The sequence below is a fragment of the Plecotus auritus genome (genome assembly GCF_963455305.1).
Source record: "Plecotus auritus genome assembly, chromosome: 8".
In the NCBI taxonomy this organism is placed as follows: Eukaryota; Metazoa; Chordata; class Mammalia; order Chiroptera; family Vespertilionidae; genus Plecotus; species Plecotus auritus.
The window spans coordinates 80,286,824-80,314,580 of record NC_137782.1 but is presented as its reverse complement, the minus strand read 5'-3'; the positions used below and the strand labels follow the sequence as shown (position 1 = coordinate 80,314,580).

At 44.9% G+C, this 27,757-nt stretch overlaps 2 protein-coding genes across 2 annotated transcripts in view; one reads left to right on the top strand and one right to left on the bottom strand.

The window, feature by feature from the left end:
• Positions 1–10,121, bottom strand: part of DSTN (destrin, actin depolymerizing factor) — a 54,012-nt gene extending 43,891 nt beyond the window's left edge. Inside the window, exon 1 of the mRNA XM_080683687.1 lies at positions 9,515–10,121. Within this exon, the coding sequence (XP_080539813.1) occupies positions 9,515–9,517 (3 nt within the window). The 5' untranslated portion in view covers positions 9,518–10,121. The remainder of the gene's footprint in view (positions 1–9,514) is intronic.
• Positions 10,038–27,757, top strand: part of BFSP1 (beaded filament structural protein 1) — a 73,263-nt gene continuing 55,543 nt past the window's right edge. Inside the window, exon 1 of the mRNA XM_080683686.1 lies at positions 10,038–10,301. The gene's annotated coding sequence lies outside the window, so the exon portion shown is untranslated. The remainder of the gene's footprint in view (positions 10,302–27,757) is intronic.

Below are 27,757 nucleotides of genomic sequence, written 5' to 3'. Positions count from 1 at the left end.
TTACTAACATGAACCAATCTGATGTTTATTTTTCTATACTTATCCCAATGTAAAATTTCAAGCAAAATGAACAGGAGATAGCTTTTAGAAGCACAATTTCAAGTGAAAAGTCACTTCTAACATCAAAGCAAGGAGGCAGGGACAGAAGAAAAGCTGGAATTAAAATATTTCTGAAGTATTAGGTGTAAATCTTTGGGTATGGCTTTCATGGACAATCTAGAAAGGAGTATTATGCTACAAGGGAAGGAAGTTCAAGATACTTCAGTAACAATCTTCTACTTATTTATTGTGGTTTGTGGTTTAGATATGCAAATAGCAAACAATACAGACATACTTCAAAGATATTGTGGGTTGGGTTCCAGACCACTGCAATAAAGTGAGCATCACAATAAAGCCAGCCATAATTGTTTTGCTGTTGGAGGTTCTTGCCTTCAATTTGTAAAAAAACTCAACATATGTGAAGTGTAATAAAGCAAACCACAATAAAAGAAGTATGCCTGTAGAGTAAAAAGACTAGGCCTAGTTATTCAGAGATTAGAGAATTGCTCTGTAAATAAAAACAATGCATATACTCTTAGGCTAGATGAAGCTTTATTTGGTTAAATAAAAATGAAAGAACAATTCATCTATGGTCTGGTTTCCCTGTGCTCTCACTGTTCATCTCCAAAGTTCAAAGGCTAATTTTTAAACGGATAAATACAGAAAAGGAAAATAAATAAATAAAAATGGTAATCCTTCAAAACTAAAAACAAAACAAAAAACTAAAAAACCCAGCAATGCATATATATATAAATCTAGTTTTTCAAGAGTTTCAAGATTTTTTTCAAATTTCAAATATGGTGTTCATCTCAAAGTATCTTAATTATTACTGAAAGAATATAATAAAGTTATTTATTATAAAAACACAAATGTTTGGAGTCTTGTATACCAAGTTAAACACCATTTTGATTCAAACCAATTCTATTTATAAGAAATAGTCACAGTTATTTTTGTTTTGCTTGTTTTTTTCAATAGACTATTTTTCAGAGACCTTTTAGGTTCACAATAAAATTGAGCAGAAAGTACAGAGAGTTCCTATATATCCCTTGTATATATATATAAAACCTATATAAAACCCTTGTAGGGTTTTGTTGTTGTTTGTTTTTAACATTTTGCTAGATTAACTGCCTAGGAAAAAAAAGTTGTAAGTATAAAGCAAAGGATGTTAACATCCATGGCCCTTGGAAAAAATTGAACTCTATCCTGGATCACTCTACATTTGCTGCTACCAGGACCTGACAATGGCAGGTATCTAGAATTAAGAGTACTGAATTTTCCCTACTTAGCATGAAGCTTGCAAAGAAACTAGATGCCAGAGGAGAGGAATATTAGTCCTCTGTATGTGGTTCTGGTTTTGACAATCACTTTCTTGTCCATTTTCTTTTAAGTCTGGGTTTACTTGATGGCTCCACAAATTAGCTTAGATGAAGACATGACAAGTATTTACACAATGTCAAGTTCACCGATGAGCATGCATGCAAAAAATAAGCTGCAATGAAAAGATACTCAACTCTTACTAATCAGAGAAATACAAATTAAAGAATGAGAAAACATTTCACACCCATCAGATTGGCAAAGGTTGAAGCAAGTAGTGAAAAGAAATGGAGAAATAGGCTCCTAAATACAGATGATAGGATGGATACAAACTAGAACCGCTGATGGTAGATTAAAAAATACATATGCATGGTCTCCAAACCAGGGCTTCTATTTCTGGATATAAATCAAGAAGATATTCACTAGGACTAGTGAAGCAATATATAGTAATATATAAAAATGGAGCCTAGCTAACGTAGCTCAGTGATTGACCATCAACCTATGATCCAGGGAGTCACAGTTTGATTCCTGGTCAGGGCACAGGCCCAGGACTTGATCCCCAGTGAGGGGCATGCAGGGGACAGCCAATCAATGATTCTTTCTCATCACTGATGTTTCTATCTCTCTCTTCCTCTCTGAAATCATTAAAAATATATTTGAAAAAAAAAAATGGAAACAATATATTGCAAAAAAGATAAAAGGGCAAAAAGTTGGGCAAATACCCATCAATAGGGCAATGGATAATCTTAATCCTATATAATAAAAGGCTAACATGCTGAACTGTAACAAACGAACAACAGAACAACTGGTCGCTATGATAGGCGCTGACCACCAGGGGGCGTGCACAGAACATGGTGGGCATCAGCCACGACAGGATGGTGGAGCGGAGGAGTGGGGGTGCCAGACCAAGGTGGGGTGCCAGTTGCTGTCATCGGGGCAAGCCTCTGGTGGTTACTGAAAATTCTTTGCTCCTGCGCACCGCGGTCTCATCCGGTGCTTGCACCTGCTGCCGGCACTGGCCCCACTCACACCCACTGCCAGTGCTGGCCCCGCTCGCACCTGCTACTGGCGCCGTGCAAGCCGCAGCAGTCCGAGCAGGGCTGCCAGCAGACAGGAGACCAGGGAGCGGGAGGGGCCGGGCGGGGATGCGGAGGATGGGCCGAGACCTACCCCTGTGCCTACCGCACAGCCTTGCAGCCCACAGTTCCTTTCAAGGTGCACAGATTCATGCACTGGGACCCTAGTCTACATTAATAAAAAAGAAACATGCAAATTGACCATCACTCCGCTACATGCACAGCCAATCAGGAGCAAATAGGCAAATTAGCCCAACAAAGATGGCAGTGGCCACGGAGCTGGAGCGAGCAGGAGGCTTGGGTTGCCCCCGGCAATGGAGGAAGCCAAGCTTCCTGCCCTGGGCTCTGCTCAAGGATACAAAGTTTCAATTATCCTATCTAATAAAGAGGGAATATACTAACTGACCATCACTCTGTCACAAAGATGGATGCACCCACAGCTGAGGCCAAGTTCCCATAAGGAGTCTTAACAAGCAATCAGCAGGGACCTGAGGCTACGCCCTCCCCCACCCCTGTGGGGCTTGACAGGGGACCTCAGGCCGTGCCCCCCACCTGGCAGGGCTTGACAGGGGACCTCAGGGTGCACTTCCCATCCTGGTGCTGGGCTAGGGGACCTCAGGCCGCGCCCCCCGCCCCAGCACCAGGCCAGGGGACCTGAGCTTGTGCCCCTCTGCCTGGCTGGGCTTGACAGGGAACCTCAAGCCGTGCCCCCCACCCAGCAGGGCTTGATGGGGAACCTCAAGGTGCACTCCCAGTGCTGGGTCGGGGGAACTCAGGCCGAGCCTCCGCCCAGCGGGGCTTGACAGCGGATCTGAGGCTGCGCCCCACCCCCGCTGGTGGGGCTTGACGGGGGACCTGAGGCTGTGCCCCCCTCCCGATGCTGGGCCGGGGGACCTGAGGCTGCACTTGGCGGGGCTTGATGGGGAACCTCAGGCCATGCCCCCCACCCAGCGGGGCTTGACAGGGGATCTCAGGCCATGTCCCCCACCTGGCAGGGATGATGGAGAACCTCAAGGCACGCCCCCCACTCTGGTCTGGGTGACCTCAGGCCACCTCCCCCCCCGTCCTGGTGCCGGGCCAGGGGACCTGAGACTATGCCCCCTGCCCAGAAGGGCTTGACAAGGGTGGGACTTGGGGCAGGAGGGGCCGGCCGGGTCTGGGTCTCATGCGATTTTGAGGTACATGTGGGTGAGCGGGGACTTGACTCTGGGTCCCGTGGTGAGCCCCAGACTCTGACAGGAGGAAGGTTTTCATATACATTTTACTAATTTTCTTTCATCTCTGACACTTCTATTATAGAGAAAGGGCAAATAGCAATATTAAAGTATTTCCTCTAATTAACCCCCTTTTAATGTGCACGAATTTCGTGCACCGGGTCACTAGAAGATAAATAAATACCAGATACCTGCTTCCAGCCGGCCCTGGCCTCCACTCAAGGAGGGGCCGGGAGTTTGGGTTGCCATAGGCAACCCAGGCTTCCAGCAGCCCTAGCCTCTGCTCAAGGCTACAAATTTTCAGTTATAGAAGATAAATAAATCCCAGATACCTGCTTCCTGCCTGCCCTGGCCTCCACTCAAGGAGGCACTGAAAAAAAAGAAAAGAAAAAAAGGAGGGGCTGGGAGCCTGGATCGCCAGGGTGCATGGCCAGCCTGAAAACAGCCCTCAGCTCCTCACCCAGGCTGGTCAGGCACCCCAGTGGGAACCCCCACCCTGAAGGGGGTGTGGCCAGCCTGAAAACAGCCCTCAGCCCCTCACCCCATCAGTGGGGGTCAGTTGGAAGTGATCAGGACAGCGGTGGGGGGGGGGGGCAGTTCGGAGTGAGCAGGCCAGTGGGGAGGTTAGATGGGGGCGAGCAGGCCGGTGACGGGGAGCAGTTGGGGGTGAGCAGGCCAGCATGCAGAGTGGTTAGGGGCAATCAGGCAGGCGAGTGGTTAGGAGCCAGAAGCCCCGAACTGTGAGAGGGATGTCCGACTGCTGGTTTAGGCCCGATCCCTGTAGGACATCCTTCAAGGGGTCCCAGATTGGAGAGGGTGCAGGCCGGGCTGAGGGACACCCTCCCCCCGTGCATGAATTTTGTGCACCAGGCCTCTAGTATAGTTAGAAAATGCAAAGTATTCAGCTGTTAAAATAAAGAACCACAGCCACAACTAAAATTAAAAATTCCCCCATCCCCCCAAAACTGACCAAGTTTGATTTTAAGTTGCAAGAGGATACACAAAGCATATGTATCATAAAATCAAAATATCTCTATATATAAAGAGGTAATATGCTAATTGGTCCTAATGGAGTCACAGTAACAACCAATTTTCATATTGACAGACCAACAGAAGGATACGTGCCCGCAGCAGGGGGTGGGTGGCCAGAGCCAAGTTCCCGGGAGTCTGAGGAGAGTGCCTGACAGGAGCCTGGACTGCAAAAAAGGAAGAGGAAGCGGCCACGGGGAGCTCTTCCAATTCCCCTGCACGGACATCCTACCCCAGCCCCCACACCCCCAGGGAGACAGGGAAGCTGACTGGACAGGGAGAAGACCCAGCCTCTGGGGTAGCCACAGCCCGCACCTTCAACTCCCGATCTCTTCCCCCACCACCCCTGCCAGGGGTGCCCACAACAATAGCACGCCGACAACCACCCGTCAGTGCCCCCAAGGCACCTGGGGCCCACCACTGCTGGGCACACTTCACTGGGGCCAGGCATGCCTCTCCTCCCTACAACTCCAGACCCAGGTAGAGGCAGGCCTGAGCAGCCCTCCAGGATCAGACCCTTTCCTGCCCCCCCCCCCCCAACAGCAGCAATGCCGTCTCCACAGCAGAAGCATGCTGAACCTCACTGGGGGCACGGCTAAACCCACCCTCCTACCCCGCCTGGCTCCACCCTGGCCCGGCCCCCACCCCACTCCAGGCGATTGGAGCCCCGCCCTGAGCAGATACAGCTGCGAAACAGCCATGTACAATAATGGCACCAAGTAGGAAGGTTTGACAGTTACTCCCCCTTCGGCCTCGCCACCCCCCTAATGCCCCACCCCCTGCCAACACCTCCAGGGACGACCACCACTACAGGGCTGCTGGCCAGAGCCCGCCCCTCCAAGGCCTGCAGAACAGTCTGCAAAGCTTCCATAGCTACAGTCCCAGGAAACAATCATGCCCTCCTCCCCTAATCAACACCTGCTACCTGCGAGGGTACCCATGGGCTTAAAAATAACGATCCCTTCCCCTTTAGACATCACTTACTTGATGAAACATTTCTAGGTTTATGAGCTCAGAACCTCCTCATGATAACCCAGTGAGGTAGGCAGAGAAGAGATTACAATTCCCATGGGATATGCGTATGTATTCAGAAATGAAGCTCAGAGAGGAAAAGTGTCAAGCCCAGTGGTCCCCAAGGGGCAGCACATGCCCCATGGGGGGAGGAGGGGCAATTTGATTTTAAGTGGGGGCAATTCGAGAATGAGTTAACAGTGAATTTTTTGCATTTCTTATGGTTCTAGGGGGCCTCATCTACAGTGTATCCTACATAATAAAAGGCTAATATGCAAATGACCAAATGGTGGAATGACCGGTCACTATGATGCGCGCTGACCACCAGAGGGCAGACACTCAGTGCAGGAGCTGCCCCCTGGTGGTCAGTGTGCTCCCACAGGGGGAGCACCACTCAGCCAGAAGCCAGGCTCTCGGCTGGCGAGCACAGCAGCAGTGGCGGGAGCCTCTCCTGCCTCCGTGGCAATGCTAAGGATATCCGACTGATGGCTTAGGCCCACTAAGCCGTCAGTCAGACATCCCCCCAGGGCTCCAGACTGTGAGAGGGTGCAGGCCAGGCTGAGGGACACCCCAAAGTGCACAAATTTTGTGCACTGGGCCTCTAGTATACATATAAAACAAATCAAGGCAATACAGCATATACTACTGCAGATACATACATATATAGCTAAAAGTATGGAAATGCCAATGAGAATGAAATACATTAATTTCAGGTGACTATGTTGAATTTTACCTGAGCCCTGTGCTCCTGGAAAGCAGTACCAGTTAAGAAATCCACTCCCATCATTTTGTGTTCTGGGGATCAAGTAACAAAAGGATTCTGCTCTTAAGACTCCTTGATTTACCTGCCTCAGGTCCCTTTTTTTTTTTTTTTTTTGAGATGTTCCTCATTAATCGATGTCCTCCCAATTGCAATAGCCTAAAAAAGAAATCATTTCCTTAATTGGCTGGTACATTATATCTTTGACACTGGAGTGGTTGCTTATTTCTGGGATAAGAAGATGCATACTTAAATGTAACGGTAGCAGAACCTTTTATTTATTTATTTTACAAAGGAACTTGTTATTCTATGTAGTTTTTTGCTTAAAATGTTTCTAAATTAATTTTTAAATTATTTTTAAAATTTGATGTGGAGTCAGAAGAGGTCACATAAGTCAATCCATTAGTCAGTTTTCTGATATGTTAAATAGGCACATTAACACATGCCCAACCTATTCCACTAGGTTGTTATAAATAAAAGTGTTTTTTGCTAATCATCAAGTGGTACAATACATTTGTAATTCAGTCTGAGCCAATTAGTTCGGTTTGGTAGAGCAGCATTCTGATTAGAATAAAGTTACGGATTAGATTATCATACAGACCTTTACTCTGTTTCAGGGGCAACACTACACTCTTCAGAGAGAGCAATGTAGCTATACTGCAAATAAACACACTATCAGTTACAAGAGGAGCTAGGAAAGTCTATGTTATGTCTCAATCCATACCCAACACAAGAACTACTGAGCAGATAACCCAAAGAATTTGGTGGGTGGGCTGGTAATCAATCTTTCTATGAGGAAACTGGCACACCCAGCACACATACGCAAAGTTTTGTTCGGAAAGTGTAGATATGGTTCATGTGGAGGGTAGGCATCTTTTTTTTTCTTTTTTCCTTTTATTGGCACTGTAAAGTGAGACTTTGAAAACATAAAATTTCATGGTAAAGTGCCCTGGGTTATCTTTTGAGTTGGTTTCAAATTGCTTTACTCCAAAGTGCTTCTGGAATACTTGGTGAGTACCAGGAAGTGATTTTGTTAATGTAGAACAAAACAATCAACAGTTAAAATTTAACTTAAAAAAACTGAACCCAGTATCTAGACAACAAATGTAAAAAAGATAAAATACAGAGGTAAAATGCTAAAATCTGGGATAATAAAGGAACTTTCCATCTTCACAATATTCTATAATAGCTGGACTGAAGGGAAATGCTCTATTCTCATGAGGCTTACATATAAGAGTAAGCAACTTTCTTTGCATATAAGGTCTTTTTTTTTTTAATTCATTAAATTTATTGGGGTGACACAGGTCAACATGAACATATAGGTTCCAGGTGTGGGTATCTGTTACAAGATCTGTATATTGCACTTTGTGCCCACCACCTAAAGTCAAATCTTCTGTCACCATATCAAGTCTTCTTAACCTCTCTACACCAAGAAGTTTGAAATGTATTTGGAATCACCCATCGAGATTTGTGTTTCTCCTCCTCCCCCAAGAACCAGTAAAAAAAACAGATTCTTCATTTTATTTGAATTACAAAAATACAGAAGTAAAGCTTTAACTAAAGTTTAACTATTTAACTAGTTAAAATGCTTGGTCCTATTTTCAAACAAAATAAAGTTTGCAGCCTAGCAACTCAAAAACATAGAATGTCAAACTAGAAGACCCTAAAGCAGGTTTCAAAGCACTTTCGTCAGAGCTGATGGTCTTAACATGTACTAGAACTTAAAACCCTTAGGTTAATATTGTCTTTTAGTATGAAGTAGTATATATATTTATAATCTTAAAGAGGTTAAAAATCTTAAGTGTTGATCCTCTTTGTGATTTATAGAATTAAACCAAAGAAGAATCAGAAACTGAACAATATCAAATTCCCAATACATATCATATCCTCAGTCACCAAGAAACTACTGATTAATCTCATTTCCTTCCACTAATGAGACTATATGCACAGTCATGAAAGTTGCAATACCTTAAGAAAACCAAGTTATTATTCAATGAAAACATTTTGGATGCAAATAAGCTGGCACCAACTGCTTCCACGCAAACAGATGCAAAAACTAATATTTCTAGCAAAGTATGGTAAGCCTTTGCCTGCAAATCACTGACCAAAAATGGTAATGGCGTGTGCAGGCTACAGAAAATGACAAAATGTTCTACTTGAGAATATTTAAGAATACTGTTTTACAGCCCAATGGAATTACAGTTTAGACGGAAAAATATGTAAATTAAGCAAAGTGTCCATCACCTTCTGAGCATGTTTACTTTTTAGAGACTGGGATAATTTTACGGACTTTTAAAAAGTTTAGATTATCATATAGACCTTCATTTGTTTTCATTCGTGCCCCTGCGTCATGCCCACACCTTGCATGCCGAGTTCTGAAGCACAGCCAAACTGTTTACAGGTAAAAGACATTTTCCAGCCGTACAGGGAGAGGTCGGGCAGGCGAGGGTTAAAGCAGACACTTCCAAGCTTGACAAGCACAAGGAGAGTGCAGCAGGAAGCTGACGGCCAGATATGGCCAAGAAAGCGGCTGCAAGGCCACCCGTTCTTAATCCTGCCAGGGTCAGGCTCAGAGTGATCACTGCGCCCTCCAGAGCTGTTCAATAAAGGCCTTATTTTCCTTATCGAGATGGACAGACCTCACTGGCGCATCTGTGCCGGGCTTTGGGGAAACGTGTCCAACAAGGCCGCTCCCGATTCCCACGCCCCCCACCCGGGGTTGGCGAACCCCACCCCCCAATCGATTTCACCGAGGCGGGGAGAACTCGACTCCAACTGGTGGTACCGAGGCCAGCGCGGAGAAACCTCCGAGGCGACGCTCCGGGACGGCAGCCAAGCAGCAGCTGCGACCAACGCAGCGGCCGTGGAACCGCCCCGGGACGTGGGGCCCAGCGGGTCCGCGGGCGACAGACGCCCAAGACCCTCCCGCGGCGGGAGACGGCTGGGGGATGCGGGTCCCTTCGGGGCTGGGGGGTGGGGGTCGGCGTTCGCCCCTCAGCCCTACCCCCGCGGCGCCAGAGCCTCGCCGTCCCCGCCGCGTCAGCTCACGCCTCGCGCTCCCTTCCACTCACCATCTTCGCCGAGGCTGTCGCAGGGACGCGGGGCAGGGAGTCGGCGGGCGCCGAGTATGCGGAGCGGCCGCCGAGCGTCCTCACAGCAGCGGGGCCGAGCAACCCAGCGAGGTGGCGACGCAGGGCGCGAGCCTACTAGGGGGAGGGCGCGTGAGCGCGCCGCGGGCCCAAACACGACTGCGCACGTCACGCGCTGCCCGCCGTTGCTACGCAACCGGAAGACCGGGTAACGCCCCGCCTGGGCGGTCTTCGGGACTGCACGCGTGAGGAGGTCATCATCACCTTCTGGAGACTGGGGTCCCCCTCACCAGCCGGGAATAAGGGGAGTAGAGACGGGTCCTCCCTCTTCTGCTAGGGATGAGGAGGCGGAGGTTGGCCTGGCACCTGCAGGGCCGGTGGCCCTTCTCCCCCCAAGAGGCGGGGCCACGTGGCGCCCCGCCCACTGTGAAGCTATTGGCCTTACAAGGAAGTGGCTACCTGGCCAGGTGTGCGCCGCCGCTGGGGTGGGGCCTGGGAGGGGGACGAGTAGGGGAGGCGGGGTTGCCGAGAACGAGTAGCGAGGCAAGGCGGGAGCTGAGGCGCGGGCGGTGGCTGAGGCGCAGGCGGTGGCGGAGGGGCACGCATTCCGCATATTTTACCTACTTTGGTGCGATTCCCGCCATCCTCCCCTGATTGGCCCAGCCCGGCACGTTGGGCCCTCGTCTAAGGAAAAAAATCTGCACATTTTTTCCTCCTTCCGGAGGCGACTGTGGCCATACCGAGTGCTCTGAGTCACCGCTAATTTCAGGTCTGGAAAAAACAGGGAGTGATTTATTTATCTTTGGGAACAGCCCGGGAAAGGAGGCAGGCGGTCCGCTGGGTGTAGCTGGGAAACGGCCGACTGGTTTTGGGATGATGGCGCCATCCCGCTGCCCTGTTTTTGGGGTTTTAAATTTGGGATTGTGTTTTTTTAATGGGCGGTTGCATCAGAAACACAGTTTTCAGACGACCAGAAGGAATCCCAACGTTTTTTCTGAGGGTGTTTTTGTGGGGAGTAAAGGGAACAGAAAGAATTTGAAACTGGATTGATTACTTAATTTTATTTTAGGTCGTATTTCAATATAAAATACTGATAACATCACCACCTCTACCCAAACTGTGTTAATTCTCCAAATATGAAGCTTTTGGACAGGATGGTCAGTGTATATGTGTGTGTGGGTCCGGGTTTTTTTTTGTTGTTGTTATTTTTCTGGGCATTATCTAAAATCTAGATTGTAGGTGGATTTTGTTCTGACGATTCAGCATGGGAACTCATTTCTTATTACTCTCATGTTTTTTGTTTTCTTTCCTTTTTAAGAAAATGTTTATTGATTTCAGAGAGGGAGAGAGAAACATCAATGCTGAAAGAGAATCACTGATTGGCTGCCTCTTGCGCCCCCACACGGGGGAATGAGCCCACAACCCAGGCATGTGCCGTGACCTCCTGGTTCATAGATCCTGGCTCAGCCCCTGAGCCGGCTCAGCCGGGGTGTTTTGTTTTCTTTTTAAGAGAGGAAGCAAGTTGTGTCAATTCTAAGCCTATACAATTTGCCACAAGATTTTTGGCAGGCTGAGCAGTGGTTCTCAACTTAAAGGGACCTCATTCAGTTACAGTTGTTTGCCCCACCTCTCAGAGTTTCAGACGCAGTACATCTGCGATGGGACCCGAGGATTTGCATTTCTAACAATTTCCAGGTGATGCTAAGGCCACTGATTGGGTACTAGCTTTGAGAAGAAAGAACCTTCCTGTATCCGCCTGCAGATGGAATGCATTGTTTCTCTGTCTGGTTGAGCGGGATTTAGTGCCCGCCTCCACTTGTACTACTAAGTCCTCAAGACGTCCTTTCTAGTCCAAAATTGAATCTTGTACATTTAAGGACACAGCCTGTCTGCTCCATCATCTCTCCTGCATTTCATCCTCCATTTTGCCACCAGAGTTACGTCCAAACAATAAGAATGGGATCCTGTCACATTTTTGCTTTAATTTTCCAGTGGCTTCCTCCAGAATTAGCAGGTCAGCCTGGCCTTTTTGCCTCTGGCCTCAGCCTACCTTTACTGCCTTGTCTCCCACATCTTCCATAGTGCCCAGTTTTCTTCCAGAAGCCCTCTTACTCTGAGCGTGCTCCTTTCTCAGCCTGAAATGTTCTTATAACCCCGGTCACCCCTAACTACTCTCCCTGCTGGCCTGATTGCCCACAACTGCCCTCCTCTGCAGACCTGGTCTCCCCCAACTGCCCTCCTCTGCTGCCCCGGTCACCCCTAACTGCCATCCCTGCTGGCCCGGTCCCCCCCAAATGCCCTCCTCTGCAGGCCTGGTCCCCCCCAACTGCCCTCCCCTGCAGGCCTGGTCACCCCCAACTGCCCTCCCCTGCAGGCCTGGGTCACCCCCAACTGCCCTCCCCTGCAGGCTTGGGTCCCCCCCCAAACTTCCCTCCCTTGCTGGCCTGGTCTCCCCCAACTGTTCTCCTCTGCTGGCCCGGTCACCCCTAACTGCCCTCCCTGCTTGCCTGATCACTCACAACTGCCCTCCCCTGCAGGCCTGGTACCCCTCAACTGCCCTCCCCTGCAGGCCTGGATCCCCCCCAACTGCCCTCCCCTGCAGGCCTGGTCCCCCCAACTGCCCTCCCCTGCCAGCCATCTTGTGTCCACATGGGGGCAGCCATCTTTGACCACATGGGGGCGGCCATCTTGTGTCTTGGGGTGGTGGTCAATTTGCATATTACTTTTTTATTAGATAGGATATATATCCACCATCATCAGATTAGGCTGAGTTCCTTTAGGACAGGGGCTGTTTAGGATGCATTTTATATGGACTAGCATAGCTCCTGATAATGTAGTAGGTGTTTAATACAGTTTGTTCAGTAAGTAAACCAATATCTGAAGAAGTTTACAATTCCTCAAGCAAACTTCTATATCAGTTCACTGTAATTTAAGAAGGAACCCCTTTGTTTTTAAGGTCCCATTGAATTTTACACATAAGTTTGCTGGATATTTTCATTCCTCCTCATCCCACAGAGGGAACAAGTTTTAACATAAGGTCTCCTTTAAATATGAGATGGGTATATTTCACTTCTCATTTAGGAAACATACTTAACAATATGTTGTTGCATACTTAATCTGTGAACATATAGGCACTTTCATTTAAAACCATTTATGAGTATAAGTTAAACATTAATGTTAATCAGTAGACTGTAAAAAGTTTTTTTGCAAGGCAGTATAATAACTCCATCAGTATATAATATAGAAAAAAACTATCTAGTTTCTCCTCCGCCTCCCCACAAATTCACCTGTTCTCTTGTTTATGTCTATAGCATCTTTAAAAAATAGTTTTAATTATATAATAAGATGTGAATATATTCTCATTATAAAAGATCCAAACAACACAATAAAGGAAAGTTCCTTGAGCACCTCTGGTCTCCATTTCCATAGTCCCCGGTGCCTGCCTCCTCACAGGTAACCACTGCTATCACTTTGGTCTATGGCCTTACAGAGAAATAAACTTTGTCCATGTGTTTTGTGTTGTTTTGCTTTTGTTGGTGTTTTGTGTAATGGTTTTATGCTGGAATGTGGTGTCCTATAGCTTGCATTCTGCTTTTCTTGATTTTCAGCCTGCTGGATCTGTTCATTTATGACAGAGAGATGTTCAGACTCCAACTGTCTGTTTCTTGTACTTCTATCAGTTTTTGCTTCATGTAGTTTAGCACTATGAGGTGCATACATGTTAAGAATTGTTGTATGTTCTTAGAGAATTGATAGTTTTATCATTATACTAGAGGCCCGGTGCATGAAATTCATGCACAGAGGGTGTATCCCTCAGCCCAGCCTGCACCCTCTCCGATCTGGGACCCCTCGAGGGATGTCCGACTGCCCGTTTAGGCCCGATCCTACCAGTGGGATCCCTCTCACAATCCAGGACTGCTGGCTCCCAACTGCTTGCCTGCCTGCCTTCCTGACCCCCTAACCACTCCCCTGCCAGCCTGATTGATGCCTAACTTCTCCCCTGCCAGCCTGATTGCTCCTAACTGCCCTCCCCTGCAGGCCTGTTCCCCCCCAACTGCCCTCTCCTGCAGGCCTGGTCTCTCCCAACTGCCCTCCCCTGCTGGCCATCTTGTCGTGGCCATCTTGTGTCCACATGGGGGCATCCATCTTTGACCACATCGGGGTGGCCATCTTGTGTGTTGGAGTGATGGTCAATTTGCATATTACTCTTTTATTAGATAGGATAGAGGCCTGGTGCATGGGTGGGGGCTGGCTGGTTTGCTCTGAAGGGTGTCCTGGATCAGGGTGGGGGTTCCCTTGGGGCATGGAGTGGCCTGGGCGAGGGGCCTGTGATGGTATGCAGGCCGGCCACGCCCCCCGGCGACCCAAGCAGAGGCTCTGATATCTGGGATTTATTTATCTTCTATAATTGAAACTTTGTAGCCTTGAGTGGAGGCCAGGACAGGTGGAAAGCTTGGCTTCCTCCATCACTGGGGGCAACCCAAGCCTCTGGCTGGCTCCAGCTCAGTGGCCGCAGCCATCTTTGTTGGGATTTATTTATCTTCTATAATTAAAACTTTGTAGCCTTGAGCGGAGGCCAGGGCCAGCCAGGCCGAGTGGGAAACTTGGCTTCCTCCATCGCTGGGGGCAACCCAAGTCTCCTGCTTGCTCCAGCTCCATGGCCGCCACCATATTTGTTGGGTTAATTTGCATACTCACTCCTGATTGGCTGGTGGATGTGGCTTGTGCGCTTAGCAGAGGTACAGTCAATTTGCATGTTTCTCTTTTATTAGATAGGACTAGATGCCCGGTGCACGAAATTCGTGTGTGGGGATGGTCCCTAGGCCTGGCCTGCAATTGAGGCCATCTTCCCCAGCTGCCTGCAGCTGGCCCTGCCCCCCGCTGTCACCCACCCTCGGTTCCCCATTCGCCGTTGGGTGATCGGTGCCTGATGGCCAGGGGGAAGGGACCAAGAGGTGGTCAGTGCGCCTCATAGTGACTGGTCCAGCAGTCATTCTGCCATTAGGGTCAATTTGCATATAACCCTTTTATTATATAGCACTGCGGGGTGTCCCTCAGCCCAGCCTGCACCCTCTCCAATCTGGGACCCCACAGGGGATGTCCAGTTGCCAGTTTAAACCAGCAGTCGGACATCCCTGTCACAATCGGGGACTGCTGGCTCCTAACCGCTCGCCTGTTTGCCTGCCTGATCATCCCTATCCACTCCTCTGCCAGCCTGATCGACGCCTAACTGCTCCCCTGCCAGCCCGATTGCCCCAACTGCCCTCCCTTGCTGGCCTGATCGCCCCCACTGCCCTTCCCTGCAGACCCGGTCGCCCCCAACTGTCCTCCCCTGCTGGCCCGGTTGCCCCCAACTGCCCTCCCCTGCTGGCCATCTTGTGGCGGCCATCTTGTTATGACATGGTGGCAGCCATCTTGTGACAACATGGGCATGGCCATCTTGTGACCACATGGGGGTGGCCATCTTGTGTGTGAGGGTGTGACAGTCAATTTGCATATTACCTCTTTATTATATAGGATAATGCCCTTTATCTTTGATAACTCTCTTTTAAGTCTGCTCTGTCTGAAGTTAATATAGCTATTCCTGCTTTCTTTTGATTAGCATTAGCATAGTATTTTGTCGCCATCCATTTACTTTTATTTTATTTTATTTTTTTTAAATATGTTTATTGATTTTTTACAGAGAGGAAGGGAGAGGGACAGAGTCAGAAACATCGATGAGAGAGAAACATCGATCAGCTGCCTCCTGCATACCCCCCACTGGGGATGTGCCCGCAACCAAGGTACATGCCCTTGACTGGAATCGAACCTGGGACCCTTCAGTTCACAGGCCAACACTCTATCCACCGAGCCAAACCGGTTAAGTCCACCCTTACCTTTTTAAAAAGAAGTATCAGACTAAGTGGACTTCTACTTTTACCTCATTGACCAGAACTTAGTCATACAGCTGGGTCCTGTGGTCTGTTCTCAGAGCAGAAGTGTGCTCAGCTAAGAAATTGGGGTTCCTTTACTAAGGAAGGGGGAAATGGGTATTTGGAGATAACTAGTGGTGACTGCCATGGGTAGATGACTTATTGGTCCCATTCTACAGATGAGGTAATAAGGTGAAGAGCTATTCCTTAGGAGCCAAAAAGAATAGTGATCTGTTTCCAAACCCATGACCTTTACTGTCAGGCCACATGACACATCACTCATGGGTAATGCTGAACAAGAAAATGAGGTACATCTGGTTCTTCCTTCACATTACAGGGGGTCTTGTACAAAACAAAGCAAATGGAAGCTGTAGAAAATACATTCTGGACATGCAGGCAGCTCCTAGGGCCCAGGCATCTATTTTAGGAAAGGGCTAAACTTAAATATATTCATGGGGCCTTGGCCACTGTGACTCAGTTGGTTGGGCATTGTCCCATGCACTGGAAGGTTGCTGGTTTGATTCACAGGGCACATGCCTAGGTTGCAGGCTCAATTTCTGGTGGGGGATGTGTAGGAGGCAGCCAATCGATGTTCCACTCTTACATCGATGTCTCTCTTTCTGCCTCTCCCTCCCTCTTCCTCTAAAAATTAATAAAAATGTATTTTTTAAAGTGTATATTCATGAGGATGATGCAGAACCACATGGTAACAATTGGTTTCTCTATTGGTCCTTATGATAGGGTAAAAATCATATACCACTATTTTATAACATAAAAAATTGAACAATTATTATATGTTTTTCAGATAACATGTACTTTTTGAGTTAACCTATGAGAAAATGGAGTAGAAAGTGGCACAACGACCTTAACCAATGGTTATTAACCCCTTTTGGACCAAATGTTCCCTCTGAGATTCTGAAGAAAATTACAGACCCTCTCTCTAGAAAAATGGATATTTGCTATGACTCACAAAGCTTAGCCTACAATTTCAGGGAGTTCATGGGCTACCCTGATGCCTCTCCATTAAACTAGATAATTCAAGAAAGGTTTTGGGAAGTGTTCTAAAAAGGAAATTCAAGCTGGAAAAAATAAGAGCCTCACTATTTCCTCCCCCACAATCCATATGCCAAGATCAGAGTGGTTATCAGTTTAGCATGAAGCTTTCCAGACCCTTACAGTGTGGAGCATTTAAAAAATACAAATGGCCTCTACAATGCATATGGGACTGTGGCTTGTTTTTATTCATTAATTCCACAGTATATCTTGGGGATCTGTCTACAGTATATTGTCTTCCCGTTTTTCAGAATCATGTTACATTCTCTCTACAGTTCTAGTCAAGTTGTTATACTTCTGGAGAAAAAATAAAAGAGCCACAAAATATTACAAAAGGGACAAATAAAGGAATCAAGTATTTGATATAATGACAGACTCAATGACTTCAAACTCTTCAGAATGTAAATAAGCCTGAGGGTTGAGTGTGATCACAGTTATAAAATCATGAAGAGTAGGAATGAAGTGAATAGAAATTTTGCAGCAAATTCTAACATAAAAATAAGAGGGCTGCTCTTAAAGCTCAAAAGATACAATTTTAGGAAAAATGAGTACTATTTTTACGTGATGGGTAAGGATGGGAGGAAGATGACAGATGGGGAAGAAAGGCATGTCATAAACAGTAATAGGCTGATAGTGGCAAGCTGTCTGGTTGGGACCCATTTTTCTCCACCACCATCTCATTATGCTCTGCAAACCTCTGCCTCTCCCATGACTACTGTAGGGCAGGAAAACTTCAGAACCAGCGGTGTCCACCCCAGAGGCTGCCAGGTAATGTCAAGGCAGTGCTGGCACCTTGCTGGGGTGTGGGGAGGTGATACTAACATATGCAAGTGGCTGCCCAACCCTGGAACTTTTCCCCACCCCCCTTTAACCCCCCTGCTGAGAACTAAATAATTATACCCTAGAACAAAGGGGTTGGGATACTGGGAAGTTATCTAGAAGGTTGAGGTGTGGGGAGGTGAACACAGATTGCAATATCAGAGGTTTCTCAGCTTGATGCATCCTCATCTGTCTACCCCCAAACTCTCCAGGAATGGCACCAGTTCTCACCTCCTCCCCCAGATTCTGTACAAGACCAGGTAGAGAGATGAAAATCCTAAAGATGTGTGTATGAGTCCATAGGTAAATATAATGAGACAGGTGGGATTCACGCATTTTGAAAGAAAGATAGCCAACTGAATAAACTAAAGCAGAAGAACCAGGACAAGAACTTGAGCATAGTAAATATTCTCAGAGAAATAAGGAAAGATATTGGGAAACCAGAAGCAAGAACAAGTAGTTATAGAAACATTAGGAGTCTAAAATATTCTTGAACTAAAAGATTCATTGGATGAGTTGGAAAACAGTGCATTTATTTTTAAAAAATGAGGATGTGAATTGCAAGATAAGGTCAAGGAATTAACTCACAGATGGTATCTAGAAAGGATAGAAATGCAAAGAATAAAAAAAAAGTTGAGTCATGGAGGATAGAAAAGAGCCAGTATCTATATAAAGAAATTTGAAGATAGTGAAATTAGTAAACTGAGGGAAAAAATGTTTGAAGAAATAATAATTGCAACTTTAGTTCTGTTTTTTTTTATTTAATTACTGAATTCATTATTTCAACATCTATGATGTGTCATAAATGTGCCAAACCTGTTCATAGCATGAATAAGAAAAAAGGTTCCTGCTGTCTCGAAGCTCAAATTCTAGTCAGCTAGAGGCAGATAATAAACAACTAAACAAAAAAGTCCTGGATGGTGATAAGTGCTTAATTAACAATAAAACTAGGTGATAGGACAGAGGATAACTGGAGGTGGTGAAGGTGCATTTAAGTTGGTGCTTAGAGAAATCTCCAAAGAGATAAAATGTAAGCTGACTCTTGAATGCCAAGAAGGATTCAGCAGTGTGAAGATAGGAGTGGGGCGCATCCCCTGCAGAGGGAATGAGCTAGGTGTGCTCAAAAACAGGAAGACTGAAAGCAGCTGAACAAGGCAGGTGGCCCACAGGCCGAGAGTTTGACATGCTTGCATAGGCTCAGGGTGTGTGGACCCAGCTAAGGCTGAAAGGGTAACCAGTAATTGGATCATGTAGGACCTCTGCCATGGTAAAGAAATCAAGATGGATTAAAGAAAAAAAACCTGAATTATAGCTTTATATAAGCGACATATTTACAATTATAACCAAGCAGGAGTTTGTGCAGCCTGGCCCTTTTAAAGGATGTTTGTATCACCTGTTATCTATTATTACCACCTCATTTTCTCATGGAAAAGAGGTGTTAAAAAAAAATAAGTCTGTTTGGAGGCAAAAGAAGACCCTTGGTTGCATTCACAATGGGATGGCGCTTTGAAGTATTTTCAGTTAGATCTGACAGATGTTTACTGGGATCCTACTGTGTGCCAGCTGTAGCCATGGTCGCTACTAGGACTACAAAGATAAATAAGTCATGCGCCTGCCACAAGGAGATCACTAGTGAAAACAGATCAATGTCAAGATAAACTCAGCCCAGGTTCCCTTGAGAATTCTCAGGATCCTAACTGGTGGGGCAGCTCATACTGGGATGATGTTAACAGATCTTAATGAGTGAGGCATCCCAAGAGGAAGGGAGTGTTTTTGTTTGTTACCGAAATGATTTCTCATTTAATTAAGGAAAAGATGGTGAGAGGATTCACTCAGAGACCAATATTTGGAAGGAAAGATTACCAAATGTTCCTATAAACAATTTAGACTCCATGGACCACGATACCTAAGTAGATATAGATGTGAATTTTGTGTGCTTTGGGGGCTGCTCCAGCCTTCTTCCTAGTTTTCCCTTCATCTAGGGGTGGAATAAGAGAACACGGAGCAAGTTAAAGCACTGCTCCACCAGAAACAGCCAAGGGACAATGGTCCTGATGTGAAATTTAAGTGCCTGTTAGTGTAACTGTTTTACTTTTATCACTGAGATTCCAATATTTCTATGAGGTATTTGATACTATTGTTACAAGTTCTAGTCTTGTCTGGCTGTATGACCGGCAAGATGCACCTCTCTGGGCCTCCCTATCCTCACCTGCAAACAGAAGGTGTTGATGAATTTAATGCCTTTAGCTCTAAAATATTATGCCTGTACTACACAGAAGATTTATTGAATATCTAGCATAATATAAGCAATTTGTGGAATATCTATTCTAGTAATATTAAGGCAGACTCTTGCATTTTGATTTATGAACTCTAGGCCTTGAGCTCTTGACACAGCCTGTTTCTACAGCAAAATCAATAACTTGGTATAATTGTCGAGGTTTTGGACTAATGGGTTCTCTCAGCTATCCACAACTGGAGAAAGGGAGCTGATAGGCACAAAGGGAGAAAATAACATTCATGTCACACACTCTCACAAGTAAATGAGAGACAAAACATGTCACATCATGCAATGGTTTTTAAAATATATTTTTATAGATTTCAGAGAGAAAGGGAGAGGGAGAGAGAAACATCAACGATGGGAAAGAGTCATTGATTGGCTGCCTCCTGCACGCCCCATACTGGGGATGGAGCCCACAATCTGGGCATGTGCCTGGACAGATTACTTCCTGGTTCATAGGTCGACGCTCAACCACAGAGTCATGCCAGCGGGCTTGCAGTGTTTTTTAAAAAAAATATTTGGTGAATAAATTCTGGTTCAGCCATCAAGAGGTGGTCCCCTCACAAGATTTTCCATGCCGGAAGTGGAAGGAGTTACTTGCTCTTTCATAGTCTGACTCCTGTGAAAAATCTTCCCTCCCACCCCTTGAACCAGTGAGTCACTTCCTCCCTCAAACCTCTACAGCTTCCTTTCTTTGCAGCCCTCCCCTGACCCTGTGGAGACAGGAGGGGTCTGGGCTGTTGGGGAGGAAAGGAGCTTTAGGCAACAGGCCACACACCTTGAATAGCTCGGATTTAGAGAAGGATCCTCCACACAGGAGGAAGTAGTATGTGGTCTGGTAAATGCTGTGTGGGATTTCAGATTCAGCCTTTTTCCTTTTATTTTAAGCAGCTCTAAGAGAGAAACACCCATAGAAGGTACAGTGAGTTTCTCCGGTTTATTTTATGACTCATGGAAATTTCAAAAATGATAAATATTGGCTCAGCAGTAGCATGACTTAAGAAACGCTCAACTAAGCCAGACACTATGGTTACAAGAAACAAGGAGCGTGTATTCAACAAATAAACTGTGACTCCATTTCTGAGCTTTTAAGAGGGAAAAAAAAAAAAAGCAGAAAGCATTGCCTGGATTCTGTTAGGTGCCCTTCCTGGCCAGCCAAGATTTCACTTGTTTTCCCTGAAGCCAGAAACTCCTGTGATGGATACAGTATCTTCCTGGCCAGGAAGCCATTTCAGATGCCTTTGGTTTTATACTTTATTTAGTCCAGTCTCTTTTTGGCTAATATAATGAAAATACTTTACCAACCATAAAAATCAATGAGGGTGAAGATGAAAGGATTTTGCCCTCAAAAGAAAAAAGGAAAATAAATGTTTTCCTTCCTGAGTAACAATCTCTTCACATCTCTGTGTAGAGGAAACTAGACATTCTGGAAAGATGTTAGGAATCCAAAACATAACCTTGTTTCAGAGAAAATTTAGAAGGTAGAAGCTATAAGTAATGGTTGGGCTCCTGAGTAAAGGTTTTATTTTTTATAAAACAAGGTCAGCATTACCTTAACTTTTCTTCAGGTGATTTTATTTTCTAAAGAAAATATAATATACTATTATTTATACTCAGGGAAAAAGCTAGTATAACAACTTACCAAAAACTAGTAATGAGTAGTTTACTAGTAAATCTGCCTTTCAGCTTGTTTATCATGTATAACTGTTGTGGGTTTATTAATAGTAGCATTACTTACTAGCAGTGTTCTTTAGCATTGGCTATCCCAACATAGACACAACAAACTTTTTAGTGCAGGGTCATGATACATACATGATGAGGATTAATAGTAGAGTGAGAAAAGACTCAGGTCACAACTCTATGTTTCAAAGACAGGGATGGGCAAAAGTAGTTTATTCTTATTATTCATTAATTATTTTATTATTATTATTAACCTACTTTTGCCCACCCCTGTACAGTAGCTAAGGGGACTGTTAAACATGTCCCAAGCCAGGGACCCAGGAGGAGGCACCAACTCTGAAAAGGTAATTTAGCCAGGTCTTGCCAATGACCCTTCTACAACCACTCATGGTTAAATGGGCTTCCCTTGAGAAACAGGAGGCCACCCACATTGGAATAGACTTAGCCACCTAGGACTAAGACTCTAGACACATTATTAGGGTAGAAACAGCTAAGGTCATGCCATAAGCTCTTTTTTCTCTTTGTTGATTAAGGTATTACATATGCGTCCTTATCCCCCCATTGCCCCACCCCACTCCCCACTCATGTCCTCACCCCCTGGTGTCTGTGTCCATTAATTAGGCTTATATGCATGCATACAAGTCCTTTGGTTCATCTCTCCCCCTTACCCATGCCATAAGCTCTTGCAGAGAATCCACCATGAGGTAGGAGAGAGACGAGGTGCCTGGCATGGTCTGGAACACCAGTGCGCGTGGAAAGGGATGTACAAGACACTGCATCCATCTACCCTTTGACCCAGCCAGCGGGAAACTGATCTCAGGTTTCTCCAGGGAGAATCTGCGAGAGCCAGATTAATCAGAGAGATGTGCCATGTGGCCTGGGAGCGGTACTAAGGAAATGGGACTTCTTTGGAAGGACTAGCCCTCTGTACTTTTTCCTCCCTTTGCTTCTCTGTTCATCTTAAGTGTTTCAACCTGATGGGGAGGGAGCTCTTTCCACCGAGAGGCTGTGGCAGGAGTGTTTCTGCAGGTAGCCAAGGTGATGCTGGCAGCCACAGAGGCAACAGTTGTGTGGATGGCTCCCACAAGAGCACCTCACTGTCTGCCAAGAGAGAGAGAGCCCCCGGGCCCTGAGCCATGACACAGATGGGTCCTGGGTCATTCTGCTGGTGAGCCAAAGAGCATTAAAAATAATTACAGGATGAAAATCCCTTTGATGCATTCTTTCCTGGTTATTAAAAAATTCAGGTTTATTAAAAAAAAAAACCTTGAAAATATGTAAGAAAGAAGTGTTTTCAATTCATTGTCCCATTACCTTTTTATCCAATAATAAAAGTGATTTTTAAAAATTTTTCATTACACAAATGATCTGGGAATACTTTCTCCTTATTAGAAAACTTCACCTTTACTCCCCTGTAATTCTTTGCCCCTCACCAGAGTAAGCCCTATTATTGGTTTGGAATGTATCCTTTCAGAAGTCTATATATTTATACGGTGCGCGCACACACACACACTTGATCGATTGACTGACTGTTTTGTATTTCTATGTTTTTTTAAAAAACCAAATAGCATTATTGTTTCTCATCAGCTTGCTTTCTTCATTGAGTAGTATCTCTTGGCCATATTTCTATGGCTGTACATATTATGTACATAGTGTTACATAATAAGAAAACACAAAAGTTTATTATTTACCTTTCTGAGAAATATTTAAGTAGCTTCCAATGACAAATAAGTGTGCAGTTAACATCCTTGTACATGCCTCTTTGTGCACATAGGTAGAACAGATCTAATTAAAAAGTGGAACTTCAGGGTTGAAGAATATATACACATTTAATTTTTGAAATCTAAGATAAATTGCTGTTCCAAAAGGCTTTCTATTCTCTTACCAACTGTGTATGGAAGAGTACTATCTCCCCACATCTTCACCAACTCTGAATACCAACCTTTGTAAATCTTGTCAATCTGATGAATGAAAAGTATATCTCATTATTTGCGTTTGCAATTTCCTGATTACTAGTGATATTGAGAATCTCTTCTCATGTTTATTGGGATGTTTGTATTTCCTCTTCTGTGAAATACATATTCATGTATTGCTGAATTTTCCTTTGTCTCTTTCTGATTTTAGTAGTTGTTTTTCCTCTAATCCTCACTTGAGGATATGTATTTTTATTGATGAGAGAGAGAAATATTGATGTGAGAGAGAAATGCTGATTTTAATAGTTTTATCATGTTCTGGTTATTAACCCAGAACATGTTTTGTTCATGTAAAAAAGATTTATCTCCTAGTTGTTTCTCATCTTTTAACTTTTTTTATACTGTCATTTGGCATATATTTTAATGTTAAACATGTTAAGTGATGATGTTTTAATAAGATAAATTTATCAATTCTGTTTTGGTGGTTATTGCATTTTTAATTTTGCTTAAGAAGGCCTTCTCTACCACCAAGATTTCATTTGGATTTAGTTTTATATGTTGTGAGGTATCTAATTTTATTTTTTCCAAATGTATAACTACTTTTTCCAGAACTATTTGTTCAACTAGTTTATCCTTTTCCCATTGACATGAAATATAATTTTTACCATATATTCCCTATTCCCTTATATTAAAACAATGTCATCTGTAACTGTAGTTTTGTTACTTTTTTACAGCAATTATAATTAATTGTGACTCTTCTTATTTTGATCAGACTTGCCATCTGTTATGGATTGAATGTTTGTGTACCCCCAAAATTTGTATGTTGAAATCCTAACCCCTAGTGTGATGGTACTAGGAGGTGGCATCTTTGGGAGTGGAGCCTGTATGACTGGGATTAGTGCCTTTATAAAAGAGACTCTAAAGAGCTTCTAGCCTTCTTTCTGCCATGTGAGAATACAATAAAAAGTAGGCAATTTGCAACCAGGAAGAGGGCCCTCACCAGAACTCAACCATGCCTCGACCAGACTTGCAGCTTCCAGAGCTGTGAGAAATAAATTTCTGTTGTAAGCTATCCAGTCTATGGTGTTTTGTTATAGCAGCCTGAGCTAAGACACTATCATAATGTATATTGTTTTAACTTTTTAAGCCAGTCTTTTCAAAGATCCCAGTCCTGATGTAAAATCTCTACTCAAATCTGAGAGTCTGTGATGATCACACTGTCTAAAATAATTCCCCTTCATACCCTATCTGTCCCCTTTTCCATCTGTCCTTTTTTCAAAACAGTTTAAGCAACTGGCATTGTTTATTTGTTTGTTTAGTTTATTATATCTTTGCCTCCAATAAAACATGTGCTCCATGAAAGCTGAGACTTTGTTCTCTTTGTTGCTGAGTTGCCAGTTCCTAGAATATCACTTGGCACATAGAAGGTAAACACTTAATATCTGTAGTTATTGATTAAAGTAATTACTTTTCTTTTGAGGCATTCTTTTGTTTATTGACTTTATTTTCTTTTTAATTTTTTTGTTTGTTAATTCTCACCCGAGGATATTTTTCCTATTGATTTTTATTTTTTTATTTTAATACTAGTAGCCCTGCACACGAATCTGTGCACCAGTAGTTCTCTGCAGGGCCTGGCCACTCTGCACCCGCTGCCCAGAGGCTCTCCACAGCCCAGAGGCCCTCCATGGTGGGGGCAGGAGGCTTGCCTCGTCGCCATGGCGATGAAGCAAGCATTCCACCAGGCTGCTCATGCTGCCTGTTCTCAGCAGCCGCCCCCCCAGGACTGGGGGACTCCGGCAGGGCTGAGGGGACTGGGTGCTGCCATCTTGTGGCTATGGGCACCGCCATCTTTGTGACAGAATGATGGTTAATTTGCATATTACCCTTTTATTAGATAGGATATTTTTATTGATTTCAGAGAGGAAGGGAGAGGGAGAGAGAGATGGAAACATCCATGATGAAAGAGCATCATGGACTGGCTGCCTCCAGCATGCCCCCCACTGGGGATGAGCCTGTAACACAGGCACGTGCCCTGACCAGGAATCGAACCATTGACCTCCTGATCCATAGGTTGACGCTAAACTACCCAGCTATGCTGGCTGGGTTCCCATTGACTGGAAGGACTCCATGGGGTGGGCAAGCTCTGGCCTGTCCCTGCTACACAGACAGGCTTGGTGGGTGGGGTGAACAATGTTTAGAGAGAGTGGAAGGGAAGGGGAGAAACAGAGACACATTGATTAATTGCCTCCCACAGGCACCCTGACCGGATCTGGAGATCAAGCCTGCAAACAAGGTACATGCCCTTGACTGGAATCGAATCTGCAACCCTTCAGTCCTTGGGCCAACGCTCTAACCACTGAATTAAACCAGCTAGGGCTCAGCTCAACTTTATTTTCTAAGTGTTACTTCTGCTTGTTGAGTTGAGCATTTCATTCTCGTAGTTCCATCCTCACCGCCTTCCTGAAACTGCTCTTACCAAGGTGACCAGGTCGTTTGATACTGCTAAATCCAGTGGTCAAGTCTTAGTCATGTCACTTGACGCAGTGAATCACATCTTCTTTCCTTGAAACACTTTGTTACTTGGCTTCCAGAATCGCGGGCTCCTGATTTTCCACCTTCCTGACTACTCCTTTTCAGTCTCTTTTGCAGGTTCTTCCTTATATCTCCTGATCTCTAATATCTAGAGCAGGGATGGGGGATGTCTGGCCTGAGGGCTGTATAAGGCCCAAGAAATCACTTGGTCTGGCCCTGCCAACGCATTAGGGGTGAGTTAATTAAATGTTTGACCAAATACAGCAGACAAATTTTTAAGTAGATAAGGTATGGCCCACAAATGATGTTTTAAATCTCCAATTGGCCTTTGGCAGGAGAAAAATTTCCCACCCCTGCTCTAGAGTGTCTCATACTCAGTTCTTGGACTTCTCTTTTCTACCTACCCTTATTTCCCTAGTATTCTGATTTAGTTTCATAATTTAAATACCAGCTCTCTGCTGATAGTTCCTAAATTCATGTCTCCTTCCTTAACCTCTCCCCAGAGCTCCAGACTTAGAGATGCAACTATCTATTCAACATTTGCCCTTGGATGTTTGATCAATATCTCAATTTATACATGATTAAAACAGAAGTCCTGAGATTCTCCCTTAAATAATCTGCTGTATCTACAATCCTCCCTATCTTATAAATGGCAATTTCACCCTTCCAATTACTCAGGCCCAAATCCTTGACTCATCTCTTTCTCTCATACCCCCGGTCAGCAAATCCTGTTGGCTCTACCTTCAAAATAAACACAGAATTCTCTCACTTCTCATCACCTCCATTGCTACCACCCAATCCAACTCACCATCATGTTAAACTGGATTATTACAATAGCCTCTTACTCAGTTTCTTTGCTTCTGTTATTTCTTTTTTAAAAATATTTTTATTGATTTCAGAGAGGAAAGGAGAGAAAGAGAGATAGAAACATTAATGATGAGAATCATTGATCAGCTGCCTCCTGCACGCCCCCTACTGGAGATCGAGCTCGCAATCTAGGCATGTGCCCTTGACCGGAATCAAACCTGGGACCCTTCTGTCCACAGGCCAACGCTCTATCCACTGAGCCAAACTGGCTAGGGCGCTTCTGTTATTAACACAGCCATTCAAGTGACCCTGTTAAATAGTAAGTCAGTTTATGCAACTTCTTTGTCAAAAGTCTCAATGGCTTCCCTTCACTCCATTAATAAAGCCAAGTCGTTGTCAAGTTTATTGTAGAAACCCGCTAATATCAGGCTCCTTGTTTATCCTTTCTGACCTCATAACCCTCTACTCTATCCTTATTTTCTCTGCTCTTACCGAGGCAGCCTCTCCACTCTTCCATGAACAAACCAGGAATGCCCCATCACACTTACTCTTCCCTTATTTGGAATGCTCTTCCTTTAGGCTTCCAAATGTCTTGCGCATCACTTCCCTCAGTTCTCTACTCAGATATCTCCTCCTCAGTGAGACTGTCCATGTCCACCTTCTCTAAAATTAACACACACCCCTATCCTCCAGTTCCCTTCTCTGCTTTATTTTTCTCCATAGCACTTATCACCATCTAACCATATTTTTCACCTGTTTGTATTATTTACTTTCTATTTTCCCCATTTGAACATAACTCTACCAGAACAGGGATTTTTTTCCCCCTCCACTTCTGCATTCCCAGTGCCTACAAGAGTATTGGCATGTAGTAGGTTGACTATAAATATTTGCATAAATAACTGAATCAGATTCCAAAGAGTCAGTGGAAAGACACTGCAGGTACAGACATGATGCCTATAGGGAACAGGGACACCAAAGCCACATACTAAGGGCAGCATTGTGAAGAGTGGGTTCCATGGATCCACTGTACCAACCTTGAGCTGCCTGTCTCTAGACTCCACGTTATAAGACAAAAAATAAATCTTTTTTGCTTAAGCTGTTGTTGTTGGGTAGCTATTATGTGCATGTGAATGCAGCCCTAGGTAATAACAATCAGAGGCCCAGGAAAGTACTATTCTGAGGTTGAAAATAGAATTGAAACAGAATCGCCCCAAGAACCCCAATAATTCAA